A 24,164-nucleotide genomic window follows, 5' to 3' on the forward strand; every position below is an offset into this window, starting at 1 on the left:
CACTCGACCGTTAATGCTGCACCAGTTGTTTTTGTATGTTGAAACCTGTTGGTTTTCAGCATGCCTGTAGGGGCCTGAGCTGCTGTAAGATGAACACTAAGCTGGGACGAAAAGTGAAACGTTTTTCTCTGCTGCTAAAAAACTGGCATTTTCAAAAGCTGTGTCCTCTTGGTGAATGATGATTAACCCATTATCCAACCTTTACATGGTTAAACTGGAATTCTTATGAGCACAATTCAACACTTATGTGTTTTGATACGGTTAATTAGGCACAGTTAAGAATCTGTGAGATGTGTTACCATCCTTCCACCACATTTTTGATACTTTCTACATCCTGAAGCCTTTGATTCTGGTGTTATAACCTGTTGTGAATGCAGCGGTTGTTCAAAGTTACTCCTTACATTACACAGTCCCTTCAGAGCAACATTCACTCAGAGTGCTGTTTATGGGCAATTTGCGTTGCAGACACTAATGTAGAGCAGAAAAGAGAAACTGATAAAACACTGTGAATGCCTGTATTATGTTAAGGTGTGTCAGGTCAAGGTTCCTGTATATGTACTCACCACAAGGGCACAGTGACTGTAATGGGTGGTCACAGTATCAATATTACCAGTTACGCCTATGCTACCATGCAATGTCTACATTAGGATGAAAATAAAAGTAGTAGTGAAAATAAAGCAGAACCAGTATCAAGACAACAGACACAAGGACCATTTTTTTTAAAGCCTGCAACAATATAATATTACGACCTAACAAGATCAACAGTAGTTGCACAGTTATACAGGTGTTTGCAGTTAAAGCTAATTAGCGCTCTTGTCAGGTTTTTGGGGGTGGAACTATGATAGCAATTTCCTGAGGTCACTAAACTCATCAGCAAATTACAAGTAGAGGAATAATGATGATAATGGTGGTGGTGTTGAGATGATGAAAAACAGATGGAACTGATCAGATCAGTGTTAGACACATGTCAACTATGTCAATCAATCACCGCCAGTGCATGCCCATACAGCTCTGAGCTTTGAGCCCTAATTAGGCAAAAATAATTGAAAACACCTGTGGAGGTGAAACATGTCTGAAGGTGAAAAGGGGGGTTTCATATTTAAAAATGTCTCTGCTTGTTAACATAAAGTAAAGTGTTCTGTTTGTCTTGAGTGAAAATAGTCCAGAAACCCATAGGATGTGAAACATCTCACATGAGGAGTCACTAGTGGGATATTTTAGGGTCTTGAATGTCAAACATTTCAAAGTCTCCTGTTTCACTTTGTGTTATTCTTGTTGTAAATCCTTGCTTCCTTGAGTGTACTGGGAAGGCCATATAAGGCAGGTGATCTGCGCTGGACCTTGAGACCTGAGTCCCACGGTAGACACAAGGGAGTACAGCACATAGTAAAAGAAGGGTAGATAAGATCTCAGTTTGGGGAGGAATTCTGAATCCTGTCAGACGATCTTCAAGTGAGCAGGATTTACTGTGTAAGGGGAGAAGTGAGCATGGTGGGATTTGTGTGAAAATGCGCATCAGAGGTGTGAAGATACACCGTTGGAGTTGAAATTTCACGACACAACTTTCGTTTTCACGGGTGAATTAGCCTGTGCAGCTCACGGAAGACTGGGTATGACCTGAGGAAGACTGTTTGTGGGAACACGTGAAGGAGTGACGCACTTCACAAGCTACTATTTGACGGACGCGTCTGTGGCTGTTGATAAGTTCATGTGGCGTTGAGCGTGAAAACACCGGCTAAGCTCCCTCTCTCAAACCATATCTCACCCTCTTGCGCAGCTCAGCCGTTATATTCTCGCGCGCCACAGCTCGAGTATCAGTTACCGGGTCCCGACCAATCCCCGCGTGCTGTCAGAGCTCGAGAGGAGACAGCAGCGGAGAGCAAAGCGGAGAGAGGCAGACAGTGAGGGGGGTGAAAGCGAGTGAGGTGCACACACCCAACCATCTCTCTGTCGCTCCATCCTTCGTCTGTCCTCCGTCAACCCCCTTCCGCCACACAGACAACAACTGTCCTCCCTCCTCTTCTCCTCCCCTCACCCGCCAGGTCCTCCTGACTGCAGCTGTTTGGGTCAACCAGAGAGGCGCGAGGCAGGATGCGCGATGGGACAAGCGTGCGGACACGCGCTCCTCTGTCGTAGCCAGCCACCGTCCTCCGAGATGTAAGTGTCTTATTAACTATAAATGTTGTGATTATACCTCTACGCGTCTTCTCTCTCGTAAAAAACTGAGCGGCTAACGAGACTCTTGGCACCACCTGAGCCAAACACAGAGTGCTGGTGTAGTAGTAGAGTGAGTGTGACCTGCTGGCTGTCATTACCCACCACTGACACTGAACACCCCGTGAGCTGCGCACGCGGCTGTCAGTGGGGCTATAAACTGGTCTGTAAAGGCTCTGAGATTTTGCTCAACCCCATTACACTGTAATATCACTCAGTTGTTCCCGTAGTGTTTCTAGTCTGCTCCACAAACAGTTTAGTGACCTTATCGTGCCTTTGTATCTTCCAGGGTATCATAACAGCACTCTGATAGGCTGCTCCCACTGATATCCCTACTGGGACAGATACATTTGCTGTGATAGCACTGCTAATTCAATTGTTTCTATGACAGAGTTTCTACTGATGCGGAATTAAAGTGCTCACTTTAAGCAATCGCCCCTCTCTTAAAACACTACTTTATAGTGTATTAGCTAAAAAACCCCCCACAACTTTACTGCAAGGTTGTAATAGTTATTAAAACAAAACTAAAAACGAAAACTAAAATTTTAAATACATTGCAGTTAACTCAAACTAATAAAAACTAGAAAAGAAAACAAAACGATAAGTAAACAAAAACTGTATCTTGTGTTCACAAAACTAACTGAAACTAACTAAAATGATTGACAAAATTCCCTTAGTTATAGTTTTTGACACTATTAACAGCCTTTAGGATTTAAATTAATCCAACACATTTTCCCAACCAACTTTAGACAGTTTTAGGCAGTTGTCAGTGCTGCACAGCACCATCTTAGCAGCGTATAGGGACTAGCTTGTTTACTGCACTGACTGGCTGTGCGCTGTGCGCTGTGCTGCGACAAAACGTAGTGGAGCAATGAATTAGAGCATCTGTAATAGTTTAATTGTTACGGAGTCCAAGTTTTTATTTATTGAAGCTCATATTATATTGTTTTTTTAATAATTTATGTTAATATTATTTTTATGTAATTTATGCCAACACTATTTTATATGATTTATGCTTATATTTTTTATACTAAGTTTATATTATTTTCCTGTGTTTAAGGCATCAGCCAACAGTTCGGTATCAGCATTGACTGAGCAGTGAGCACTATGTTGGACTTGAAAAAAAACAGTATGACAAAATATTTACTCTGACCTGCACCTGGTTAATAAGGTATGAAAAAACTAAACTAAAACTAAACTAAAACTAAATTAAAACTAAGCCTTGTTGCAAAAATCAAAACTAAATAAAAACTAGAATGCCTGCTCTAAAACTAATTAAAACTAAACTGTAATGAAAAATAAAATGTCGAAAGTAACTAAAACTAAACTATAATGTCAAATCTAAGCCAAAACTATTATAACCTTGCTTTACAGTTGGTGGGTTTTAGAGAATTTATTCCCTACCACACAGGGACCAAAACTATTGCTCACCAACTTATTATGCTTTTATTAAACAAAACACAGAACTTAGGGCCATGTTGTTACCGATTAAAAGGCTAGAAAACAAAATAAGAAATCCTAATTCAGTAACTCAAAAAGTTGCTCTCATTTATTGGTACTGATGTATAGCAGATCTATATAGGGTCAATTTTGAAAAGTAGATATTAAAAGCTACAGGCTACATGTAATCATGAAACATTTAGTGGTAACCCGTGTGATACAGACTATTAAAACTTTAAGACCAGCTAAAAAAATTGCAAGAATTGAAATTTTGCTCTGTTGCATTTACAAAAGGTTATTAGTAACTTTTTAAAATGCAGAAAGACGATATGGTAGGGAAAAAATGAGTAAGCAATTTATGGGAAACAATAGCCAAACTGAAATAGGCTTTTCATCAGCTGATCAAAAGTTTAAGACCATAGCTAAAAGAACACACCATAAAAAAGATATAAAAGTTTAAAAAAGGCTCAGTAATGAGGAGCTTCATTTGTGTTAGTCACTCCCAGCATCTGTTTCAGCATGCTTGATGCCAGTGTTTCCAGAGGGCTAGTGGGAACATTGCTCCAAGTGGTGAAGATGGCTTCATGGAGGGCATCCACACTCTGGAAATGGTGTCTGTTTTTGTAAACCCAAGATATCCTTTGTCAGGCGGGCATTGTGAACTGCAGTGTTGTCCTGTTGAAAAACCCAGTCATTACCACACAGACCAGGGCCCTCAGTCACGAGGGAGGCCCCATGCGACATCTCCACATAGCCAGCTGCCATTTCTCTTGCAAAGTCCAAACTGGCAACTTAGTGGCGTTAGAGGAGATGAAGCCTGTGAAGACATATTTTATTCCAAAAACCATTTTCTCATAGATGCCATTAGATGGTTTTTGGGCTGCCGTCAACATCGTCCAGTGTCTTGTAAGACAGCCAATCTGATTTTTTGCTCATTGATGGTGAAATTTTTTTGGCTCTTCTGCTTGACTTTTTTTGTTCCATAACCCGCAGTATATTTTAAAAAGTTAAAAATGGCTGTCTTACTGCAAAAAGCGGTTATAGTGCCTTGCTTATGCAGCTCAACAATCAGACCGGGTTCAACAAGAGAAAGCTTCTTTGCATTTGCAATCAGGAGATCATCACTGTGTAAAAACCTGACAGAAAATGATATTAAATCAACATTTTTGTGCAAATTTTATCTTTTGAAGGCTGTGGTCTTTAACTTTTAATCATCTGATGAACAGCCTATTTCAGTTGATTTATCTTTTTTTCAACAAATTGTTTACTAATTTTTTTGTCTTATTCCCATTTTTTGGTTTGGCATTTTGAAATTCTGCCTGTAATCTTTTTAAGATTCAAAAGTGCAAAATTTGATTTTTTGAAAATTTTCAACTAGTTTGAAATTTTTGATCAGGTTTGTATTTAGGGCTTCTTTCTCCTTCTGTGTTGATGCTGCTGAGAACCAGGCTGTTGATTATTGACCCATGAGCTCCTTTATTTGAAAAGTTGACATTTTGGAAACAAGTGGTTTTCACTAGACAGCAAATAATGTGCCATGGTTCAAAGGAGGCTGACATCATTTTGTCAGATGGAATGCAATAAAGCAGCCGAGCGTTGCATCATGTCTTTATGATATCATGTGGTTTCTGTGCTGAGACTTTCTCAAAGGGTTGCTCATTAGATTCCGTGCTAATTATTGGGGGCAGTTTGCTGTTTTGGTGTCCTGATTTATTTCACCTAAAAACCCCTAAACTTTTAAATGTCAGGACCACACTCCAGGTTTGGCTTGTTAGTTAATTAAGTAGAGCTGACATGATTTTTCACCAGGTCCTCTCTTTTTGAAAGTCAAGTTTGCCTCATGAACACATCATGCCTTTTGGCAAATTATGTAACACATCTGCTGCTGACAGAGGTCATCAAACTGCGTGCACTTTCCTCTGGATCTAATTTGAGGCCTACAGTATCGTTTTTTTAGTAATGCTGTCATCTCCCCTATAATACACACACACACACAAACACACACACACACACACACACACACACACACACACACACACACACACACGCACACACGCACACACACACACACACACACACACACACACACACACACACACCGATCTCTCTGAACTGTCGCAGTACTACCTTTTCCTAATTTTATAAATCTATTCAAGATATAAGTAGCCACGGTTACATGAGGAGTTTTTTGTCTTTCCGAATGGAATCTTTCCAATTGACTTTTCCAAAAACAGTAGTATACATGGAAAGGAATATTCCAATCTCTGGTCTACATGCGCCGCTGTAATCAAACAGAATGGGGCATGCGCAGAAAAACGTAAACATCACAAGATTTATCAAAGCTGAAGGACGACAGTTTGTTTATCACGGTGTTGCAATACTCCATATTGCGAGTTTGTCTTCCATCCAGTCTTGAAATTATGTTCATTTCTTTCAAAGTTTGGATCAAAAACAAACTTTCCGCAGCAGTCCAGTGCTGACGGCTTGCCGCCATTTTTAAAGTTGAGGAACGTCTCTAGTTGCGTCTTATGTCATATCTGAAAATGCGCTGAAAGAACATACCCTGACAACTTTCCGTTTGAGTGGATACATGATACCTCAATCAGTTTGGGGAAAGGAATATTCCACCCCTGTGAAACCGATTAAATGTCCATTCTGATTGGTACTTTTCTTTCAGAAATGAGGTGTATACAAAGGTTAAATTCTTTCGGTTTGAGCAAATAAACCGAATGTAAGTGGAATATTTGGGTCCATGCATACGTGGCTATATTGGCCCAAATTTCTACCTTTTTTAGGTCTCTGAGTGAAGAAACCCTTATCTTATGTCCTTGTTTGGCTTTAACTCTCCCCTTCATTACTTGTTAAAATCCAATGAAGGAAATCAATAGAGAAATAATGGCTTTTATCCACCTTCCCCATGAATAAGCTCCTTATACCAGCCTTTTTCTCAGCCAGTCCAGGAGGAACTTACCTGCCTTGTGAAGGTATAATGAACCTGCCAGGTGGATGTCACTGATCTCTGACATACAATTAGTCTCAGTAGCTGTTCTCACTCACCACCCTCAAGCTGGAGTCGGCTTGAATTGGAGGCTGAACATCACGAGTTGTAAGTTTAGGTCATGAGGAGTGATGCTGTCAGGGAGTACACCAGAACAGATGGGGTGTCTGCACCCATTGGGATGAGACTTCTCTTAGTGATTGAGTATCATTAGAAAATAAAACCATTAAGGCTGAAAAATGTGCAACAGGACCATACATAGTCTTTGGTATCTTTATCACTCTAGTCTCACGTTTTTAGAGTCTTGGATCCTTTGTCTGCCCGCTTAAGAGGCAGCCATTCATCATCAGACATTCTGACCTGGCTCTAAGGTTTCAGGAGTCATCTTTCTGTTGTCTGTCTAATCTTAGACCTGCATTCGTTCCAGTTTTGTGTCTGTATGTTGCTGTGTGTGTTTCTTACAGCCTTTTCAAGAGGACACGTTCTTCTTCTGTGCTTTTTGTTTACCTGCTGTTATGATCAAGCATCGCTTTAGCCACATCACCCTGGTAATCAGTATTTGGGTGTGTGTATTTGTGTGCCACTGGGTTTGCACATGAAAGGTCTTCAGCCTGAAAAATATAGCAATTTACTGGACTGACGCCAGGAAGTCAGAACCCCACAGCGTCCTGCTCAATGCACACACACATACACACACACACACTCTAACACACAGAGGAACACAGCAGCAGAGTTGTAACTTGACTCCTGATGATTGAGCGTGTGTGTGTGTGTGTGTGTGTCTGTGAGAGGGGGTGCTGACGATGCAGTGTTATCATCAGTAATGGGCTCATCAATACTAAAAAATTCAGAGGAAGGGAGAGAGACAGGGTGGGAAGAGGGACAGAAAGAGAGCAGAGAGGGATCGTTGTGTGTTTTTATGCTTCTGCATGTGATCATTTGGCTTTTATATCCACAGAGTGGCGACGCTTGGGCAAGAAATATTGTATAAGAATGAATTTATATGACATTCAGTGATTTAACCACCTTTTAATTTCTCCTGAGGCTCTAAATAAAAAATGTGGCGATCATCAGATGGTTTACCATCAAATAAACCTCTGTAAAAAACATTCTCAATCATAAAAATGCAAAACTGAGATTAAATATTCCTGGCAAAAAGGAAAGTCTTGTCCTTCAGTGGAATAGCAAATTAATGAGGTCAGGATTGTCGAATTATGGAGGCAAATGGATATTTGATTGCTTGTGCTGAAACATTAGCCTCATAAAACATAATGTGTTGAATTTTTTAGGTGACTGGCAAAGCTTGTACACCATTAAATAGATTATCAGAGAGCAGAGGAGCAGCTTTCTACAGAATACATGTTTGTCATCAGCTGTTGGTGTTTTAATGCAACCAATTCACAATCTGTTTAGACAGGCTTTAAAAATTACAAGACTCTCAGCTGTCAACACATTGGCAATGATATAATTTTGATATTTTCTGTTTATGGCCAGAGTTGGTTTTTGTATAAACATTTTCACAACACATCACAAAACATCCCAAACAGTTTGTGACAACATGCAGAGCTGCTCGAGGGAAGCAAAGCCTCCTGGGAGTTGGGTGGTGTTCTGCTAAATATCAGTCTGCAACATTTTGGTACAACTGTTCTTCAGGAAAAGCAGCCTGGATGATGAAACGTTTGCTGAGGTTGAAAGTGCAATAATTCTGAATGTTCTGAATGGGCAGTGTGGGAACAGATGGGTCTGAACTATGAGACACTTCATGTGGTAGTTTTTTTTTTTTTTTTTTAATCAGCAAGAGCTCGTAGAGACAAATTGTGTTAGTGGTGTTGTTCAGATGCCAATGGTGTGTTTCCTGGTGGGAGGTTAGCAGTTCTGGGCCCTGTTCTACGAAGCAAGTTCAGCCTAGCGAGATAGCCTTGGAGCTACCTCACTGAACTGAGCGCGGTAGCCGGCGGTCTCGCTACACGGTTTTACGACGCTGGTTATCAACCTCATAAGTGAATCCAGCTAGGCAATGAGCGCGTGCACACATATAAGGCGGAGCCCGCTGCATCTGACCAATCGCGAACATGGAGCAGTCTGGAGCGTCAAAGCAGGCCGGAGAGAGAAGGAGCACATACTTCCCACAGGAGGAGTAGGAGGTGATCATGAGGAAGTATGACGAGGTGAAACATGTAATTAACGTTAAAAGCAACACCATCGCCGCTGCTAAAGCACGGAAGGAGTGCTGGCAGAAAATTGCTGACAGTCTTAATGCGTAAATGTAGTACAAAAAAATCTTTTGTGCCATTATCATCCTGAAATAGCACTGTTCACCATGCACTTTTACTGTAACATGCAACATAGCTAATTTATTTCTTAGATGAATTTATTCATTTGTTCATTCCTATCGTGTTTACATTTTTTGTGTGATATGTAGCCCACATGAGCCCTACATGAATTCCTGTCACAATTTTAATACGGGCGATAAAATATTGTCATGGAACAGAAGTGTTGGCATTGTTCTTGAGTTCTTCATTCCCTTTAACTACCTGTAGAAAGTGTCATGTACTACCAACCCCTCCCTGAAACACCGGTAACTTTCATAAAGGAGGTCATCTGAAAAAGAGAGTGGGTCGGTGCGGTCCCTGAAAACTCTTACGCGCCAATGTGAGACAATGTGAGCTCCGATGTCCACGGGATCCTCTTAGAACGGACAAGCCATTTTTTCGTGAGGGCTCATTGGTCAGTGGGCGGGGTTTTTATAGTCCGCAAGTTCAATCTGGAACCTAACCTGCCCCGGAGCAGGTTAGCCGTTCAGCGTATGTTACCATGGAGACTCGCCTCGCTGAGGAGTGATCCTGTGTCGTAGAACAGGGAATCTGGAACCTGTCCTCAAAGCTACCTCGCTAGGCAGTAATCCTGCTTCGTAGAACAGGGCCCTGGGCTGTTGTTAACCTGGGATTGTTTTTATTTGTTCTTTTGGTTTTTTTTGCTTCTTTTGTTTTTCTGTTTCACTTTTAGCCAATAGAGAAAAATAAACTTTTAGCCGTGTCCACTTAAAGGGACTGCTAGGACTATCTATTTGAAGTGGATCGCATTCTAAACTGTGGGTTACAATCGGGTATGCATCTAGAAGTGAGACTTTTTGAAGCCAATTTAGAAACTCTGCACAGTCCCTTTAAAGACATGTATTGTGCATAAAAGAAACACCAACACTAACTGAAGAAAACAACTCAAAGTTAGGGAAACCTTGTATAAAATAAAGATAAGGAACAATCTCTGTTGATGAGAGTATATCTACATAAGTCAGAACAATCTGTGTGTCAGTATGTTGTACAGGAGTGTGTACTGGACCTGAATAACATCGAGGTTATCACTGGAAGATAACCTCGGACCAATGTAGAGTAAAACACTCTGCTTTCCAGTCTTAAAACCATGCCTTAACTTAAATAACACACTCACTCACACTCACTGATCACACAACACTCACCCAAGCACTCGCACAGAAAGATATTTATGAAAAGGTTCACTGACAGTGAAATTTATTCATATTTTCCTTGGTTCCAGTGCACAACAGCTCCATTTACAGTTATTGTGTTATTCTAGCACACAAAGTCAGGTCCAACTAGCTTTTGTCAAGTTACAGATATATTTAATTCCCCTTTTTATTTTCTTTGCCGTCCATACATGAGTGGTGTTGTATGAGACAAACTCATGGTTTACTCTGAAGCTCTTACCTGTGATCAATTTAGTCCAACAGTTTATTCAAACAGCTTGTGTTTAGACTGTTGGAAGAGATTACAGGAACTGGAGACGCCCACATGTCATTTTATTATAAAACAGTCAAAGTGAAGGCAGAGTCTTTCACAGCATGGAGGTAGTGGAATATTGAACAAAGAGTTCAGAAATATAACCGGGGCATGACCATGCAGTGCTGTAAATGTAACAAACAGGATTTTAAAATGGATTTGGAGTTTACCAGGAAGCCAGTTGAGATAGTGACTGAGTGACTGAGTTTAGAACATTTTTATTCTCTTAAAAAATCATTATTTTTGAGTTCTTGCATTTAACCTTGAGAGAAGAAGGAGAAGAAGGATGTGTACATTTAAAACCACAGAGAAGTTGTCAGGGATTGATTTTAAACCAAGTCTTATCAATGTAATTAGATGTAATACAAGCAGCCTATCTTTAACAGTGGAAATCCTTTTCCATCATTAGTTTTGGCTAAGTGTTGTTTGCTTCTGCTTGATTTGTCTTATCTCCAAGTAATTTCCTCTTATCCTAATTGAATCACAATACTAATAGCTGTTTATAGTGAAAAATGGGATCTGTCCATATCCCTGTGCCTGCTCAGTGCGAACTAATTGAGATTGTAAATTGCACAGGCACAAAGTCTCAAAGGTTGTATCGCTATGCAGAATGTGTAGAGGAACAGCTTTTTGCATTTAACATGTTCTGTACTCTCGATTGACTTCAAACAAAATAGAGATCCAGTCAAATTATTCACAGTGACTTTTTACATGTTAGATTTTACATGGAAATAAAGATATCTAAGTTAGCAATAGCATCAAGCGCAATGTGTCTAAATATTTTAGAAGTGGGACTAAAACTTGTAATCCTCAAGTATTTCCCTTAAGTATTTACCCCTTTGAAAATGAGATGCTGCATCTCAAGGAGCTATCCCAAATAAATTGAAATTGAAAATGAAATAGAAACTGAAGTAAAGTCTTTAGATGTCTTAAAATGTTAAATTTCATCCATGAAGCATGTGAAGAACATCTTGAAGTTCAGTTTATGAAGTTTTTAACCTGCTTTGGTAAAAATGCAGCAAACAAGGTATGCCTGGTTCTAGACAGAAGCTTAAAGTGATACTATGGGATGGAACAAGTTGGGTCCTATCACAAGGTTTAGGGCAGAAATTACCCCTACAGCAGTGTCTCTGTGCAGCAGAAGCCCAGGGCGCACGCACCAAACACTCCCTCCCTGCTCCTCTGCCGGTTTCCTCTGCACTCAGACGGGGCCATATTTTACTTGACCAAAAACACAAATAAACGGACTCCCACTGAAAAAGTCTGATACCGGTCTGCATTCACGCTTTATTTAGAGAATTTTCAGCGCGTTACTTTCACACAAAAACACCGCTAAATAAGGCTCTAGTTCTCATCGTGTCTCTTCGTCCTGGCAGACTACCTGCGTTTGTTTATATCTGGCACGCGGCGCGCGCGGACTGATACACTAAGCAGCGAGCACCTCTCACCAGCTGTGGCTCTGCAGCGGAGGAAGCGCCGTTTTACGATATGATGAGAACTAGAGCCTTATTTAGCGTTGTTTTTGTGTGAAAGTAACGCACTGAAAATTCTCTGAATAAAGCCTGAATGCAGACCAATATCAGATGTTTCCGGTGGGAGTCCGTTTATTTGTGTTTTTGGTCAAGTAAAATATGGCCCCGTCTGAGTGCAGACGAAACCGGCAGAGGAGCAGGGAGGGGGTGTTTGGTGCGTGCGCTCTGGGCGTCTGCTGCACAAAAACACTGCTGTAGGGGTAATTTCTGCCCTAAACCTTGTGATAGGACCCAACTTGTTCCATCCCGGAGAATCACTTTAAGGAAGGGCAAATACAGTGGATTGTTTCTGCGAAAGACAGTTGAGTCGATGCAGCTTCAAACAACAGAAAAACAATGAAATAGATCTGAAAACAACATTGACTTGAAACCTGTGTAACCTGTTCAACGACCTGCTGCTGTGATAGGTCAATGTACCGAGTTCAATGATGACATGACAAGAGGATGTCAGCTTTATTATTGTTGTTAACGCTTCCAAGTACATTCAGTCTATTCCTTTAATTAAGCTTTGCTTATTGTCATGACACATTTGAGACAACGATGTGTTGTTTCCCATTGTTTTTGTCCAGAAACAGAACAAGCTGTTCCTCCATCTCTGCTGTTTCTATTGTTTGCTCCATGTAAGAATAGAAACCTCACCAGCTTGTTGCTTGTTGTTACTGTTTCCTCACACCTTATTAGGAGGTGCTATTGTCAAGACAGAGGCTAGAGTCACAGTCATGTTGAGTGTTTCATATGTTTCTTCATGTAAATCAGAAACGATGTGATGTTTGGCCGGAGTTAATCCAAAGTTTAGATTCCGTTTATAACTGTTTTGCTGAAGGAACATGGCTCGAGGCGGCGAAACAATGTCAATACAATGTCATCACAGGCGTGTGTGTGTGTGTGTGTGTGTGTGTGTGTGTGTGTGTGTGTGTGTGTGTGTGTGTGTGTGTGTGTGTGTGTGTGTGTGTGTTGTGTGTGCATGTGTGTGTGTGTGTGTGTGTGTGAGTGTGTGCATGTGTATGTGTATGTGTATGCCTGGAGGTGTCACGCGAAAATGAGCTTGACAGCTCCCATGGTTCCCAGCTTTAGCTCCAGCAGCTCCTGTCAGCCTTCTTATCTCTATGGACTGTTGCCACAGACAGGTGTTTCTGTGTGTGTATGTGTGCATGTTTGTGTGTACTTGTGTGAACTCGTGTGTGTGTATGTGTGTAGGTATATTAGTATATATGTGTTTCCAACTGTACCTATGTACACATGTTACAAGTATTTATTTGTGTATGTTCATGTGTATGTATGAGGACGTGTATTTGTTTCAGTCAGTGGTCTAATGGATGGCTTGTCTGATTGTTTTTGCTGGTCCACATAGATGTGTGTGTGTGTGTGTGTGTGTGTGTGTGTGTGTGTGTGTGTGTGTGTGTACTCCCTGGATAGATTAAGGTGGAAGGCTAAGCAGCTGTGTTTTGGACACAGAGCTTTGGTTTAATTATAAAACCATATCAGGTACTTCCATGTGACGAGAGCTAGACCTTAATTGATTGGTGACTGAGGTGTGTGAGTGTGTGTGTGTTTTGTACTTACAGTCTGAGGGGGATGTAATGTCAAATAAACACGCTGCAATCTTAAATCTGCAGTGCTACCTCCCATGTCAGTGCAAAGGTTTGTTGTAGTTTGTGTGAGTCTTGGTTCTTTTCTTTGTCTCTTCTCTAACTGCTAACCTGGCTGCTTGTTTCCCTTCTGTGTCAGCACAAACACACACTGTATGTGAAATAGAAGTGACATCTTGAGGCAAGTGAAGAAAAGAGTGTGTGTGTGTGTATGTGTGTGGGGTATAAAATGACACACAATCACTGCATGAAAGTTTTGGATCTGAAATCCACAGGTATAAAAATGATTTTTATCCATCCACAGAAATCACTGGTTCCCTGTGAAGTGAGGATCGATGAGTTTTCTTGCAGGTGCATGCTGTATTATTCTCCTTACTGTGATTTTTTTTTCTGCTCAGTCTGGTGACAGAAACAGCAGAAATCCATGATGACACCTTAAAGATTTTGTTTGCAGAGCATCATCCCTGTTGTGGGAGCTGTTTGTGAGCTATTCTCCTGTTCTATTTCTAACACTGCTGATTTTCAGCATGTGCTGCTGCTGTGCATGTGCAGTTATTTCTGTATTTGGTGTTTTAACAGTTGCACCAGATGTGTATATAATTATTTGCTCTTATAGATTTAGCCGTTTGCCAACCAGAGTTTGTATTGATGCTGTTACAGCAGTCATTACTGTGATTGTTAGTGTCGGCATTGTTGTGCGCTCGCTCGACAGTGGAGCAGCAGAATGTGTTCCCATGCTCCGGCTCCTCTTGCCCTGACTGCAGGCCTTTTTCTTATCGATCGGCTCTATCGATTGACTCACACAGAGATAAAGCCAGTGACAGGCTGTAAGTGTCGCATTTGAGACATTCAGGGGTTTTATGACACTCGTAGTGCCCAATGAAGTTACTCGTTGAACACACAGACTGTGGAAACAGTGCATTCATTAGAGACACTCGTACGCTCTTACAGTGGACACTTTCTTTCTCTCTTACACACATTATTCTTAATGACCTCTAATAAATCCCACAAAGGGCTGTTTGTAGCTGTCTTCAGGCTCCTGTAGAGCACAGTGTTGACATCAGCTCCTTTAGAGATCAGCAGCTATGTCTGTTCTGTTCAGCAAATGGAAACACGGTCAGATTATCTCATGAACAATCGACTTTTTCTGCATCTGTCCATCTTTTCTCTTTATGCGCCCCCTGTTGGTGGTTGAGCTTCTGCTACTGTTTCCTGCACTCCAATTTCTTTTTTCTTTTCACCATCGTTTCATGTTGTCTCCAACCACCCATTTGTCCTTCTTTTTCATTTTCTCACGCCTCTGACCCGACTTTTCACCCGTCCTCGCTTGAAATCTCACCTGCCCGAGAGAGACAGAAAGAGGGAGACAGGTGTGAGAGAGGGAGGAAGAGGCTGTCGAGATTGCTGGATGGAGGAAGGACAGGTGTTTTGTCCAAAGCAGTGGCCAGGTTGCTTGGCAACTAATGGTGTCACAAGTTAGGGGTATTATATTCTATGGGCCCAGGATGACTTTGATGATCCATCTGTGTACAGTCCTGCAGAGTTTTCATCCTTACATTTGAGTCCATGTGTGTGTTTGGATGTGTTTATGAGGGTGTGTTTCTTCAAAGGCTTTGTGACATGTGTGTTTAAAAGATGAAAATAAGCTGCTGTACATTTTCACTGCAGGTTTTTCTTCCTTCCCGCTGTGGTTACATGGCGAAACCAATTACAGTTAGAGCTGTCAAATGAATGAATCCAAACAGATGTCACAGCTGCTTTATTTGTCATTCTGTTTTTAAGAGCTGAAATATTTTGTAAAGCCACAATATTAAAGCCACATGGAAAACAAGGTTACAGTTTGTTTGAAGAAATTACAAAGACATGAGATGGCCTCAAGGTACAGATGAGGCTCACCTTTTTGATTTCCCTCTGCTGTTTGTAGAGCCCTGGACGTGTCAAACTCATTTCAGCTCGAGGGCCACATACAGCCGCATTTCATCTCAAGTGGGCCGGACCAGTAAAATCACAGCATAACTTCCTATAAAAAACGACAAACCCCCTTGTTTCCCCCCTCGTTTTGGTGCAAAGAAATACACAACATGTATAACAAAAATCTTCATATTTAATGAACTCCCCTTCTACAAAACATTTAATGAATGATCTGAAATTCCGTAGGAACAAGTGCAGAGTCAACAGTACTTATCCTCAGTTTATAAATAACACATGTGCCTATTACTGATCACAATGATTATACAAAGGCACAAAACATTGAACCCCAGGTGTTAGGAAATAAAAAACATAGCACTGCACTTAAACATCAAATCAACTTATCAAGACTTACAAATTACTGAAGCTTTATTTCCCATATCTGTGTAGTTATTCTGAACACAGAAGGACTCCCCACACCTTACAAACTGAGGTGAGAACTATCCTTAACATATAAAAAGGTAAAGTTATCACTTGCCTTGTAAATGTATTACATTTATGAAAATTGGTTTGGAATCTACTCTGCCACAGTTTTTCTTGTCAGGTTAATGTTGGCAAAAGTTTGTGGCCTCTCAGGATACAGGCATTCTGCAGCCTTCAGCATGTTTTCACAAATTCACCCTCATAGTATTGCTTTGATGCTAATGTTAGCAACAAGGTAGCTAGCTTTCACTGCTGCATCACTGATCATATGTAGAGTGATGAAAACAGACTACTGCTTCCTCAGACATGCCAGTAGTCCATTTATCTTCTCTCTGCTTAGTTGTCCTTACAAGCTGATGTTTTCCGCCACATTGAATGTCATAAGCCCCATTTCCAACAGGTGGTTCAGTTTTGTTCGCCTCGGTACGGTGCCCATTTTGTGGTGTTTCCACTGACTAATCCAAAGACAGATCCCTAAATAACCGAGGTGAGCCGTCCCACTTTTTGGGACCCTTCCATAGGGGTGCCAGACTAAACCGTTGTGATCCCAGAAGGTGGAGCTACAACACTGCAGACCATTGATTGGTCAAAAGAATCGTCACTGGCTGTATTTCTCCCGGAGGCACACAGTCTCTTCTGAAACAAAGCTTGATTGAGTTTAGTATCAAAGGGCGACATGCCAAGACAAAGTTTTTCTTCTTTGTTGGATTTATTAGCGGGGTACACTGTGTAGCGCTGCTATGGCGTCACGCTATTATGTAATAGACTTGGCCATCAGCACCCGGCTTACACGGCGCCTACCATAATGGGGGCACATTTGTGCCCCGTGGAAATGCAAACAGGACCAGGCTTTACCGATCCAACCTGTACCAAACCGTACTGATCTAAACCGGACCGCTTGGTGGAAACGGGGGTTTAGTGACGCTGTATATTACATTATATTCTCTGAGCGCTGAAACCTGCTACATACACACCAAGTTTCCCATTCACCTCTGAAGTCATACTGCTGGCCGGTTTTGGCTCACAGGTCATATGTTTGACAACTCTAGTCTACACTTTATTTTTCTCTAATTTAGAATAAACAAAATATCATCATTTGTAAACATCATATATTAAAATCATATATTTAAATGTGATCGTTAAGAATTCTCTGCACCCCTCTGACTACTACTAGCTCTCTGGACTAGTTGTGTTCAGCTCCTCAGCTCTTGGAGTCATGCTGGTTTCATTCTCGTCCTTTAATGCAGACTCATATTCACCTGGACACCAGGTGATTGCTTTTGACTGCTGCTCGAATACAAACCAGCAGGACCTTTGTGCTCCCCACTGCTCTCCTCTCTTAAGGAAAGATGTAGCTGCTACATTAGAGAGCAGAGCCAGTCTGCAGTGAAATTTGCAATTTAATAATGTATCAACATGAAGCAGTTTTTTCATCAGTTCTTAAACTGATTGTATGGTTTAATTATGGGATATTTATGTGGCTTTCCATTCTAATGGTTATTCATAGTTTAAAGTTTGTTGGCTGTTCATAGAAGTGTCATGATTATAAAACTCCAACAATGAGAGTGTAGAGGATGATACAAACTCCAATACGAGACACTTGCCAAGTTTTTAAAATGAGAAAAAACAAATCATAAACATTCTTCTTCTTGAGAGGGAGAGCTTTTAAATAAGATACTGACTAAGTCCACTTAAGCCCCTAAAGCACAGAGACTCACCGCTCTGTCCCAAGTGAACTGAACTTATCTATGTAAGGCTTTAGAAATAAGCAGTCAGATCTTAAACCCCTCATTCATAAAGTGGTGAGAAGCTACTGTTGACATGTTGCACAGGTGTTTTGCAGAGATTAAGTTTGGGCTTTGATCAGTCAGAAGAAAAACAATTCAGCGATGAAGAGTGGAGGAAACATGGCTGACTTTTCATGGTCAGCAAAATAAAACACTGTATTATTTATCAATGAATTGATTGACGATGAAGGAGATATCCAGGTCTAAAATTATATTTTACAGTTGTGCTTTAAAGCAAACGTTTTTGAGAATAAAATACCTTCTATTCAACAAGACATTAGGCTGCTTTAATAAGGTAAAGGATGGCCCATCCCATAAAGTCAGATCACAAGTCAAATAATAAAAGACTGCATTTATACCATTTGTAAAATAATTTTGCAAACATGCCAACATAAAATGTCTGCAGGATGCTAAATCAGAAAGCTCTCAGGTAAAAGTTAACCTGAGACGCCAGACAAACAGTTTCATATATCCGCCACGAAAATATTTCACTAGTCCATCTGGGTAGCAGCTCTTCCGATTTGTTTTCAGAGGCAGGACCTTCAAGAAAATCCGCAGCTGGTGATTGGATGACCGTTCTGATTAACACACTTACCACGGACCAATCCACATCAAGCCACGGTGTGACGTAGCTTATGTGAGCCAATGCCTCTAAGAAACAAGTGATGAACAACTACTGAATCACGAGAAACAGCTGTGAAAAAGGCGTTAGACGACAGCTTCTGTTTTCATAAATTTAACTTAAGAATCAAAGGAACGCTGACAAGTACGAAAGTCTGCTGACGTCACGTCTGCTCCCACAGCTCCCGCCTCTCTTCCCTGATTGGACCGGTTAGAATTTAGCCGAGTGAAATCGTCGATCATTGGAGCCTGGCAAGATGGACCTGCAGGAGTTCAGAAACTGAATCAGGCAGGTCCGTCTGCTCTGCAAGGTTAGGTAAAAGTGGTTCCTTTAAAGACAGTAATGGACATGATGTAAACTGTGGACTGACTTTGTGAACCACATTGTGTCTAAGTGCTCTTGAGTTTAGTTCCTCCCTCAGCAAGACACACAAACAGCTGGACAGAAGAGTTAGGTGCATCTACTCAGGACTTAAAAATCACTTCACAGAGAAGCAGAAATTGTCACATTAATTGTACAATGGACAGTAATAGTAGGTGAATACATGTTGGAACAAAAATTATTAACCCAACACTTTTGTTTTTCTCCCATTTTTCACGAGTTGAACTCAAAGATCTGAGACTTTTTTACATAGAAGGCCTGTTTCTCTCAAACACTGTTCACAGATTTGTCTGTGAGATAATCCATCCACCTCACAGGTGTGGCATATGGAGATACTGATTAGACAGCATGGTTATTGCACAGGTGTGCCTCAGGCTTGCTACAATAAAAGGCCACTCTAAAATATGCAGTTTTACCACACCACAAACCCCAGATGTAACAAGTTTTAAGGGAGCGAGCCATTGGCATGCTGACTGCAGAATTCTCCACTAGAGCTTTTGCCTATACATTATAGATTCACTTCTCTACCGTAAGCCGTCTCCAAAGGTGTTCAGAGAATTTCACAGAACATCCAACGAGCCCCACAGCTGGAGACCATGTGTAACCACACCAGCCCAGGACCTCCACATTTAGCATGTTTACCTCCACAATGGTCTGAGACCAGCCACCAGGACAGATGCAGTCAAACTGTTGACTTACACTAAGCGACATTACCCTTCTACTTTAGTAAAAATTACTTCCAGTCACTCCTGTAAACTATTTCAGCTGTAGTAGTAGAAGTGTTCAAACCAAACTCTCTTATTTCAGCCTCAAGAATATTGGATGAAGGCAACCTGAGGCTGCTGTCATATCAGGAGATATTGTGCTGTTGTAGAGCATTTTTACTTTTGAAGATTACATTAAAACAGTTGCAAAACAATGACACTGGGGCTTTTAGGCTCTTGTGTCTCTAAGCCTGTTGTTCTGTGTTTCACAGATGACAGTTAGGCCGTGCTTCTGACTAAAAATAGCATGATGTAAACATTATGTTACAGTATTTTGCATAATTTTGACTCTGATACAAACCCACAGGCTACTTAAAAGTTTTGAAAGAATGCTCAAACTGTTGGACCAGAAGGATGTGATTACCAGTGCTTTGCTTATAGTGCTTTAAAGGACTTCAAATGGAAATGAGAAAAATTGACATTTTTCAGGGTGTTAAGGTTAGACTTAGGGATGCACAATATTATCGGCACAATATCGGTATCGGCTGATAAAAGCTTAAAAACATGTTTATTGGTATCGGCAGATATGAACATTTCTGCTGATATGCACAGCCGATAAGGTGCTATTCAGTTAGGATTATTATTATTTTCCATCTGAAAAATAAGCTCCTTAAATAAAATGTAGCACTTCATTTATTTGCACTGCAGAGCTCTGTGTCTGTCACCAGGTTGTTACAGTAGCTCTAAAATAATCAAATGCAACTTGGTTATGTTTAAAAATGCATTGTACATTTAAAGTTCATGTGATCTAAAGAAATTATTTTTCTGTATTTCAATACTGAATGTCTTGAGTTTGAAAAAATAATACATTTCTTATTTATGGTAAAATCTAATATTTTTTGTCTTGTTTTATGTGTGTTTCTTAAACAAATAAGACCGCCACAATAAGAGTAACATATAAATTCCAGTACAGGATAGACTTAGCTTTCTTTACAGTGAAAAAAACAAACAAACTTGTGATTATCGGTATCTGTATCGGTATCGGGCAAAAGGAGTTTTGATATATCAGCATATCGGATATCGGCAAAAATCCAATATCGTGCATCCCTAGTTAGACCGGTAGGCTTGTTTAAAATTTCTATTTAATTGACTTGGTAATGATTTGCTTGGAAACTGCTGTAATCATGTCATATCCTGAGTAACTCTCTGGCCCTTCTGACAAAATAATAAAAAAATAAATAAAACACAGTCTCCATATTCTAAGAGCGTTTCTCTTCTTTTGATAATTGAAGTAACAAAAATGTTGTTGGAATGTTCAAGAATTAAGTTCAACTTGTGTTTTTTTTAAACCACGTTTGCTGTTAATGTGTGTGTAATGTTGAGTGTGGACAGAGTGCCTTATTGTTTGTTTGACCTCTTGTGTCACTTTTCTGTACCCAGATTTAACACAGCAGACCACAACCCGCTCCCAGACAAACACACAGAGGTTGTCCTTGACCCATACTTGCTTGTTGTCAAATGGGAACAAACTCTGCCTTTGGCCACAGATGTCAGGGCCCGAGACTGCAACCAAAATGGTCACATATGCAACCTTTTTTCAGCGTGTGCGAGTAAGAATTTTGTCTGGTTGTGTTTGTGCAAGTGCATATGTTTTAATGTTTCCTCTATCACAGTTAATGTATGAGATATTGTGTTTGAAAGTCGCCCTCTTTCCTCTTGCTTAGTCAGTCTCCTCTACCTACACCTTCTCCTGGTCTGTAGAGAGCGCCATCTCATAGACGCAAAGACAAACTTCACAACATTTTACTATTTGTAGTGATATTAACAGTCAGCCTCCTCGCTATAAGATTCACGCTGCTCTAAACTATTCCTGTTGAAAAGGATGCTACGTTAGAGCATGTCAGAGCTTATGTTAGATGAAGAAATCAGGGCTGACCACATGATGAATCAACTTTTGTCTAGTGACAGAGTATAACTCATGACATGTCATGTTAACAGGTTTATAAAAATTGTAACACAACTGTAACACAATTATCTGTCTTTGTGTGTCTCTTTGACCACAGTCAGAGAAGCTCTCATGCAACATCTTTGGATCAAACCAACTACAGGAGAGGGGGGCATGTTTGACTTAAAAGATAAATATGATAGACCACAGGTCCATACTTAAGATTTGGGGAGGAACCAAAAGCTGGGTGAACAGCGGGAGAAAGGGTGAAAAAGTGGGAGACTCCCTCCCAAACCAGGAGTGTTGGCAGCCTGTCAGTACCATAGACTGTATATAGAGTGGACAGCGTGGCTCCGCCATTTACCATTGTACAGATTTGAAGCCAAAATTCCCCCGTCACAGGCGCAGCCATTGGTAGCAGTGTGCAGCCAGAGTCTGCGCAGTAGAGACGATGAGGGATTCTGGGAGAATCTGAGTGGAGCCAGGTGACAAAAATAATAATAACTGTCTTTCTTTCAAGAGTCTAATCACTACCTGACTCTACCTACCGACATATTTTACAGTCCCCGAAAAAAATACACAAGAACAGCAGCTGTCAATCATCGTTAAACATGACATAAAACCTTGTTTTTAACCTCTTATAGCCACTAAAAATGAATCTTTTCTAAAAAAGAGGACTCGAATACAAGATAGCCAAATAATATCTTCAAATCACCACAACAATCGGACGTGAGAAACATTTCTACGAGGAGTATTAATTTTTTAAAGTTTGACCACAGTGCATCTCAAATAACTGGAGAGGCAGATTTTTTGGACGTATACTGCAGCCAGCCACCAGGGGGAGCAGTTTTCCTGGCGACCTCACTTCGAGCGAAGCCATTTTTTTAATAGTCTATGATCAGTACTCCTGATTGGTAGGTCTGTTTGAAATAATGATTTTATGAATGAGACAGATTGTCAAAAAAAGAAGACATTTTCTCAATCATTTTAGTTTATTTAGTAAACTTTAGTTAGTTTACTTTCACACCTGTACCATCAATTCTATACCCACACATACTAGTTACGAATTATTGCTCAGAGCCATTTCTTATGCTCTCCTCTCCTTTGATTCTGTGTCCTGCTTGAGCTTGTATCTTCTTTATCTCGCTATTTTCCTTTGTAAAATTTCTGTTCTAAGTGAACCCAAGCAAAAAACGAACAATCTTTATAGCCAGCAGGGATGTATGAAGCATGTGTGCATGCATGTCTTTGTGCATGCCTGCACAAACAAATTGCAAATGTACATCCGTGTTCACTCAGTGTACATGAGCACATTAAAAGAAAAAACAGGCATCATGTGAAAAATGTGTCTTTCAGGGATGCTGCGTGTCTCTAGGTATGTGCTTCTTGCTGTTTGTTTTCATCTACATAGAGCTTGAAGCTTTACACATGTGTCTCAGTTTTGCTGATGGCTACAGTTGGAGCCGTCCTGGCACATCAAAGTCAATATTGAGAGAGTTTGTGCATCTTTGATATCACTAACCTCTGTGCTCTTTCAAGAGGAGAGAGACTTTATGTCTTTGATGGGCCCATTGCACCTCTTTAGTCTTCTTTGAGGAGCTCCCTCACGGTGGAGTGGATTGATGTCTAATAGGGGGCACACTTGCTTTCATCTCTTTTGTCTTTTTCTATCATCTCTTGAAACTGCCTCTGCCGTAATCCATTTCTTTTACGCCTCTCTTTGCATCTGCACCAGTCTGTTTACCCCTCAACGCGCTCCCTCCCTTCTTCTGCCTGCTACTTTCATCCTTGCCTCTGCCTGCTGGATACTGGAGAGAGGGTGTGTGCTGTACTGCTGCCTGTTTTAGGGAGATTGCATCAAAGAGCTAACTAGGCAGTCTGGAAAGACACTTTGATGTCACCAACAATTTGAGGTCGCTAATGAAGAGGTGGATTTGGTTTTGATTGGAGCCGACCTTCTTTGAATCATAGTTCAACCGCAAGTTTGTTGATAGTGTTTGTGCTGCTATGACTTAATCACACAATGTGCTTGACCCAAACTGCAACCTTTGGTCCAAGAATATGAGACAATGCGGAAGTGCGAAAATCTGCTGCTTCTCGAGTGTCGGCTTGAGGCTGAAGTACCAGAAGTCACAAACACACCAAGCCAAATAAAGCTGTTTTCCCGGCAGAAAAAAAACTAGTTACAGCCTGGTTCAAAAGAACTGTCTGAATCGCTAATTTCACTATTGGCACACACTGTACAGAGGGTAATTTTTTTCTAACCCAGCAGTTTAGAGGACTAAAGTTGCGAGCTCAGCCAATAAGAGGCACAGCTCAGCTCATGTGACTGATGGGCACCCTATAGCTGTACTCGAAGCTCCCATCACTTACTATATGGCTGAAATAGCCAATCAGCTTCAAAAATCGATTTCAGAAACAGACGAGTTATGTTGGGGAAACTAACCTATGGCTTGACCCAACTGTCATGCTGGCTCACAAAACAGGTGATTGTATCGAATTTTATGCACCCTTAAATGAAACTGAAAAGAAGCACATACAATATGGGATTATTAGAGTTGGGGTGATATGCTTCTCTCCCTATTCAATTGTTTTATGATTTTTGGGGTGCCAATTCAATTCAATATGGGATTCTTCAATATTCCAGATTTTTGTGATTTTTTTGTTCACTTTTGAACACCAGACCAAGTGAAGAAGGTGAATGATGATGATGTTGGATATTTTGGATAATTACTTCAAAAATGAACATCACATGTGAGTCAGTTTG

At 40.7% G+C, this 24,164-nt stretch overlaps 1 protein-coding gene across 1 annotated transcript in view; it reads left to right on the forward strand.

The window, feature by feature from the left end:
• Positions 1–1,827: 1,827 nt before the first annotated feature.
• The window catches only part of pde2a (phosphodiesterase 2A), a 184,284-nt gene continuing 161,947 nt past the window's right edge, over positions 1,828–24,164 (forward strand). The window contains exon 1 of the mRNA XM_074679086.1: positions 1,828–2,157. Coding sequence (XP_074535187.1) covers positions 2,099–2,157 — 59 coding nt within the window. The 5' untranslated portion in view covers positions 1,828–2,098. The remainder of the gene's footprint in view (positions 2,158–24,164) is intronic.

Source organism: Halichoeres trimaculatus, unplaced genomic scaffold (genome assembly GCF_033239565.1).
Source record: "Halichoeres trimaculatus isolate MK-OKI-2021-1 unplaced genomic scaffold, fHalTri1.1 fHalTri1_scaffold_9, whole genome shotgun sequence".
NCBI lineage: Eukaryota > Metazoa > Chordata > Actinopteri > Labriformes > Labridae > Halichoeres > Halichoeres trimaculatus.